Raw genomic sequence first — 7,495 nt, forward strand, 5'->3', positions numbered from 1 at the left:
GTTCTGTCGACAGGCTGTCAACTAGCCAAGCTTTGTTCTTGACCTGTGGACCAACTAATCTTACAGGTGGATCGATGCCTATAAGAGCAGAGGCAACAGAGAGAAGAACGTTGGTGACAATGACAGGCAGTTCCCATATCCGTCCAAGGCAGCAGAAGGAGAAGCAGCCCAGGAGGGAGGGTCTGTCGTCTGTGTGGAGGCCAGATCCAAAGAAGCCAGGCTAAGCTGATAATTCCATGCCTATAATATTTATCAAATATTAATTATTATTATTTAATGCTTTTGTTACTTTTATTATTGCTCTGAACTGAAAATTACTTCCAGGGTCTCATGTGGTACATCTCCAGGGGATACCACTCAATCTTTACTTTTTGCTTTCTGGGATCCCAGTAGCAAATGCTGAATCCCCTAGGTTTCACATGTCCAAAAATTATCATTGTTGTATGGTTTTGGGCAAAAAACAGAAGAACGCCTTGCACGTGTAGATAACAGAGTCTTGTTTAGGATGTATGGTGTTTCCTCGTGTTGGACATTTACTGTATTTCATAAGACACAGTTCTTTTTATTTTAGAAGTGGAAAATGATCAGACTTATAACTAAATCCCTTAGCAAAAGAGTCAGATATTCTCAGAGCATGGGATGAGACACTGCTCCTCTGAGACCAGGATAGGAGATTCTCATCCCCTCAAACAGGGATTGAAACCTCAGGGAACAAAGCACCAAGTTTGCATAAGGCACATGGGCTGACCACACAAACCTCTGGTTTGGGTCAATTTAACCAGTGATATCCCTCAACTGCGTGCATATTTTTTCTTATAAAAACATAAGTGTTTTATTCTTTGGCTACACTAGATCGCCTTCCATGTGTCATATCTTTGGACTAATCAACTCCCATGTTGGGTAAAGTACAATAATCATGGAGATAACAGTTAATTTGATGCATTTCTCCCCTTTAAATAATCTCTTCCCAGCCCATCCCCTTCATCCACCTAAAATCATTATGTTCAGAGAAAGTAGTCACTAAGATACCTATATTTCAAAATAGAATTTCTTTACAAGCTATATCAACTCTATAAATGCTTCATATATAAGTGTTTCCCCTATATGTTTGATATGTAAGATCTATCTATCTATATACAAAGATGTACACATGGAACTCTATAACTTTATATATAATATATGTAACTTGTATATTATAATGATGTATATAATTTATATGTTCCATACAACTAAAGCTTAATCATATAACTTTAGTTTGATTTTTCCATATCCTTATTATTTCCTGGTACAATTATTTTCACTTCTTTCGGAAAGATGTCAAAAAGCTTTAGTTTCTTCCCATATTTTTGTCATTTTTTTACATGCTTCGAAGCTAGGTTGTTAGATGTAACCCAGATGAGAATGTTATGTTTGGGGTGGAATTTTCCTTATAATATCTGAAGAGTTCCTCTCAATATTGCTGTTAATATGCCTTTGTCATAAATTCTATCTTGTTATTAATATCATTGCACCAAACATTTTCTCTATCTTTCCTTGCGTACTTTGTCTCTGTGTGTCTGTACATTTAGATCAATTCTCTTATAAGCAGCAAATAGCTGGATTAAAAAGATCTAGTATGATAATCTTTGTATTATAATAGGTGGGCTTAACCATTTACGTGTTTTGTGGTCTAAATAGGTTTGGAAGTGTTTTTACCAAAAATACTTGTGTTTTCTGTTTTCTTCATTCATTTCTCTCAAATTCTTTTTCTTCCTTTCTTTTTCTAGTTGGATTGATAGAATTTCTCATATTTTTCACTACAAACTTTTTTCTCTGCTAGTTTGAAAATACAGACAATAATTCTCCTTTTAATGATTATCCTTTTTCCTTGTTTTTTATTTGTTTATTTTAAAGATTGATTGATTGATTATTTTAGAGAGAGAGAAAGAGAACCCGCGAGTGGGGGTAGGGGCAGAAGGCTAGAAAGAGAATCTCAAGCAGACTCCAAGCTGAACACAGAGCCCAACATGGGGCTCCATCCCACAACCCTGAGATCATGACCAGAGCCTAAAATCAAGAGTCAGACGCTTAATGGACTGAGCCACCCAGGCACCCCTTTTTCCTTGTTTTCTTTTAATGTTTTATTATGCAATATTTATAAACATTCATGGAAGTATAGAAAATAGCAAGCCCATAGATCTCAAATTTTAATAATACATAATATTTTGTCATTTTTACCTCATCTCTTTTTTAAAAATATATTTTTAAAATATTTTATCTATTTATCTGATGCAGAGAGAGAGCGAGAAAGCACAAGCTGGGGGAGCTGCAGGCAGAGGGAGAGGACAAGCAAGCTCCCTGCTGAGCAGACAGTCCAACATGGGACTCGGTCCCAGGACCCTGGGATCATGACCTGAGCCGAAGGCAGACGCTTAACCGACTGAGCCACCCAGGCATCCCCAAAATATTTTAAAATAAATCCCGAAGATGTTGACATTTCCTCCTAAACACAGTTTCTTTACTAACCACAATACACTGTCACACTCTAAAGAGTCAACAGTTTCTCAATAGCACGTGATACCCAGCCCACAGTCGAGTGCCTCCACCCACCCCATAAATGTCCTTTCCCTTTTGGTTGATTTGAATCAAGATTCATGTTATTCTGTGACATGTTACTCTGTGTGGTGTCATCTAAATCTTTTTTAACTTAGAATAGTTCTCTCGTGCTCACTCACCCTCCACCTCCCCCCCTTCCCCACTTCATGTCTCTCTCTTTGTCTGTCTCCCTAAATCTAAGAATCATGTTTAAAGATGTCTGCCCTGTGGAGACATCCAGAACAAAGGCCAGGGGACAGCATGGCCATGTTCCCGGGAGACTGTATTCATGGACCTGTTAAGCCCGGAGCCTCCCATCAAACTTCCAGCCAGTGCATTGCAGTCGGTTTTAAAGCAAATATTCATCAAGTGAGCCGAACTTCAGCCCTACCTTTTAAAACAGCTTTACTGAGATACAATTTACAAACCATACAATTCGCCCACTTGAAGTATACAAAAGAATGGCTTTTAATATATTCACAGGTACATGCAACCATCACTACAGTCAACCTCAGAACCTTTTAAACACCTCAAAAAGAAATTCTGCATCCTTTTTGTTTTTTTTAGGTTCGAGTATTTTTTTTAGATTTTATTTAAATTCAAGTTAGTTAACGTATAGTGTGTTATTAGTTTCAGGGATGGAATTTACCGATTCATCAGAAACTCTGCATCCTTCAGCCATCACTCCCCCACCAGGTGCCCCCCACACGCACTTCTGCCACTAATCCAGTTTTTGTTTTACAGATTTTTCTTTCCCTTATATTTTGTATGAATGACATCACAGAGTACGTGGCCTTTTTTGTGTCTGGCTTCTTCCATGCGGAATAATACTTGCAAGGTTCATCCATGCTGTGGTGGGTATGAGGACCCCATTGTTTGTTCTGTGTGAATATAATCCAGTGTTTAGATATGTACACGTTTAGTTCACTCAGTTCTCCATCAGTAGACATCTGGATGGTCCCCATTAAATACTCAGGTACACGTTTTTGTGTGAGCTTATATTTTCATTTCATTTCTCTTGGATATACACCTAGGAGTAGAATTGCTGGGTCATGTGACAACTCTATGTTTAATCTTTTGGGGAAATGCCAGGCTGTTTTCCAAAGTGGCTGCAGTGCTTTACATTTCCACAAGCCTTGTGTGAGGGTCATGGTTCCCCCCCCACCACCACTGTGTGGGGTTATCAGGCCCTGTGATGCTAGCCATCCGATGGGGTGTGAAGAGCAATCTCATTGTGGGTTTGGTTTGCATTTCCCTGATGACTAATGATGCAGAGCATCGTTTCACGTGCTTATTGGCCACTTGCATATCTTCTTTGAATAAGTGTCTGCTCAGATCCTTTGTTCATTTTTCGATTGTGTTATTTGCCTCTGTATTATTGAGCTGTAAGAGTGCTTTATATAGGGCGCCTGGGTGGCTCAGTTGGTTAAGCGACTGCCTTCGGCTCAGGTCATGATCCTGGAGTCCCTGGATCGAGTCCCGCATCGGGCTCCCTGCTCAGCGAGGAGCCTGCTTCTCCCTCTAACCCTCCCCCCTCTCATGTACTCTCTCTCTCTCTCTCATTCTCGCTCTCTCAAATAAATAAATAAATCTTTAAAAAAAAAAAGAGTGCTTTATATATGATAGATATAAGTCCCTTACCAGACACATGGTTTGCAAATAATTTTCATATTCTGTGGGTTGTCCTTCACTCTCTTGAAGGTGAGCCCTACTTTCACACCTGCTTTTGCAAATCCTCGGTTGCCAGTGCCCTGGCGGCCTCTGCCTGCTTGTTTCCAGACCCACAACGTAGCTATCAACTGTTTTAACTGGTACTTTCATCTTTTTTCTCCTTTTTTCCTGTGCTTTCGTGGACCTTTTAAAGACTAGAGGGACCCAGCTGGGAGGCTGAAGATTTTGTCTTCCTGTACTGTTGGCAAGTCTTTCCACCTTCCTGGTTCTAAATTTCCAATTTTATGAAGTGGATACAATCATTGCTCTCATAAAATGGCTGATTCTGATGTGTCCTTTAGTTTTCAGCTTCAGTGTAACTTCCTCCAGAAGAGAGAGTGTATGTGTCTTATTACTAATCACCACAATTTTTATTAACTTACTGTAACTGAGTATAAATTAATGACAATGTTGATATCTATATTCTCAATTCTTTCCAACCAGCCTAAGGGCAGGGACTGGACAGATTCTGTTTTGTTCATCCTTTTATGTAGGCCTTGGCATGGCACCAGATATAGAGTTAGAGCTCAATAGACATGTGCTTACTGGACTGGATGGGCGGAAGAATGGGTATCTTTAAGATGGTGGGAATAGAAACACTTGGGGGGGTTTGTAGAAAGTTCTGCAAAATTGCAAGTTTTCTTATAGTCAATGTTTGATTCTCTACTCGTAGTAGATATTCAGATGCATAATAATCCCTAACACCAGCTAAATAATTAAATCACCACATAGCTCATATGCTAAGATATAAGATTATTTTTCACGTATTTTCATATGTTTAAGAGTAATCCTATTTCCTGCCAGTGGCTCGACTCCTGCACTCCCACTAGGAATGGATGTCAAGGACCCAAGACTGGCACGCACAGCTGGCCAGAACCCAAGGGCAACCAGCTGGCTCGCCTCTCTAGTAGGCCCTCTGGCTCCTTTGCTCCTTTCCTCTGGAGAACAGTATCTGGGAATTTTTTTTGCATACTCTTGCATAATTACATTTTCCTGGATATTATTCTAAGGCTCAGTGTAATGATGAGAGGTTTGGGGCAGAATAAAATAAATAAATATATATATACCTATAGCTATCAGTTACATGCCAGACACTTTGTCTCTGGTGTATAGACCTTATCACTAATTCTCAAAGCAACCTTCACGAAAATATTTTTAACAGATGATGAAATTAAGACTCCGAGATTTTGAGTTACTTTCTAAAGATCATGTAATTAATAAGTAACTGAATGAACTAGGATTTAAACCCAGATGTATGTTGTTAAAAAGTTTTCTTCTACTATGCCTGTGTTTCCCATTTTAATACATAAATAATTGGTACACATGAAATACCATTTAGGGGTAAGTGGTACATGAAAAACTATTTTTGTTCTAAAATTTATTTCACAAATATTATTGTTTAGAATATGACTAAATGCATTTATATTAAATATACATCAAATTTACTGTGTGTGTATATATGTATGTATATATATATATTCATAGTAGGTAAGCCAGAGAGCTGACAAAAATCCCATGTGTGCTCTACAAACGTCTGGGATTTGCAAACCCCCGCACTGTACCATATTCCCATCTGGCTGCTGGCTGTGGGTGGCTCCAGCACAGTATGGTGTTTGTGTTGGCACTGAGAGCCAGGCAGCTCTCGGCCCAGCTCTGCGTCCCGCGCAGAAAAGCACTCGATGCTTGATTTCTCATCTGTACTGACTGACAACCCCCAGGGTCACCATACGTCAGCCTCCCACTTGGCCTGCCCTCCCCACCTTCATCCCAGTATCCCTGACCTCGTTAACTGCCTCTTCATGGCCTCCTTAATATCCCTGTTGCGAAAGCTGTAGATGAAGGGGTTCAGGAAGGGCGTGAGCACCGAGTAGATCACAGCCAGGGCACGGTCACAGTCCAGCGAGTAGCTCTGCTTCAGCCGCACATACATGAAGAGAATGCTCCCATAGAAGATGAGAACCACGGTCAGGTGAGAGGCACAGGTGGAGAAGGCCTTCCTCTTGCCTGCAGTTGAAGGGATCCTGAGCACGGTGCGGATGATCTGGACATAGGAGCTGAGGACCAACAGGAAGGTGGCCAGGATCTTGCAGGAGTTGATAACAAAGTCCACCAGGACATTGATAGATGTGTCAGTACAAGCCAAGCTCAGAACAGGAGGGAAATCACAAAAGATGTGCTGAATGCGATTGGGGCCACAGAAAGGGAGACCGGACACTAAGGAAATTTCAGCCACCAGCCCAGCCAGGCCTCCCAACCAACAGCCAACAGCAATCTTGGCACAGAGTGCTGAGGTCATGAGGGTGGGATAGTGGAGGGGCTGGCAGATGGCTAAGTACCTGTCGTAAGCCATAGCTGTGAGGAGATAGCACTCAGTAGCCCCAAGGGAGTGAAAGAAATAGATTTGCAGGAGGCATCCGGAGAAAGAGATGGTCTTCTCCTCGCTGAGCAGGTTCGACAACATCTTGGGGATGGTGGCAGCGGTGTAGCCGAGCTCCAATAGGGAGAGGGCGCTGACAAAGTGGTACATGGGGGTGTGGAGCCGGGAGTCCAGGCACGCCACCAGGAATATCAGCAGGTTTCCCAGGACGGTGGTGAGATAGATGAGAAGTAACAAGATGAAGAGGTAAGCCTGGACCCCCTGAAGATGGGGAAAGCCCAAGATGATGAACTCTGTCACCTGGCTCCAGTTCCCGCGGTCCATGGTTCACCACTCATGTCCCTAGATGTGAGGCATGGAAGGACGAGGAAGAATGAGCCACAGAAGTGAGCAAGAACCCTCTGCCACCTCCAGAGTAAAGTCCTCCCAGCAAATGCTTTCAGAGGCCAGAGTCTGGATCCCCGCCAGAAGCCTCCTTCAGGTGTCCTCTCTTGTCACCAGACTTTAAGTCCTCTGGTCTCACAGCCCATTTTGTGGCCCCCATAATCCATCCTGTAACCCAATTATCTTGCTTAATGAAACTATATAGGCTTTAGAAACTTTAGTATTTTTCATCTAAGGCTTATCTTATTATTTATCTATATTCCTTGTCTTAGGTATAAATTATCCTTTATAGGGATGAAATATTGGTAGTGTAGTGGACCAAGATTACATCATTTCAATTGCCCGTTTTTATTTGTAATTTCAATTTATTTTCTTCTTCAACTTTCTGGATACCAAAGAATCCACCCTTTCACCCTGGGCTCCCTCCTGTGTCCTAATGGAGACTCAGGT

At 41.5% G+C, this 7,495-nt stretch overlaps 1 protein-coding gene across 1 annotated transcript; it reads right to left on the reverse strand.

Moving 5' to 3' along the window:
- Window positions 1–6,046: 6,046 nt before the first annotated feature.
- On the reverse strand, window positions 6,047–6,993 carry LOC110573439 (olfactory receptor 6N1). Its single transcript, XM_021681935.1, has one exon. The coding sequence runs from the start codon at window positions 6,983–6,985 to the stop codon at window positions 6,047–6,049; it is 939 nt and encodes a 312-aa protein (XP_021537610.1). The 5' UTR covers window positions 6,986–6,993.
- Between the last annotated feature and the right edge of the window lie 502 nt (window positions 6,994–7,495).

Source organism: Neomonachus schauinslandi, chromosome 6, assembly GCF_002201575.2.
Source record: "Neomonachus schauinslandi chromosome 6, ASM220157v2, whole genome shotgun sequence".
Lineage (NCBI taxonomy): Eukaryota > Metazoa > Chordata > Mammalia > Carnivora > Phocidae > Neomonachus > Neomonachus schauinslandi.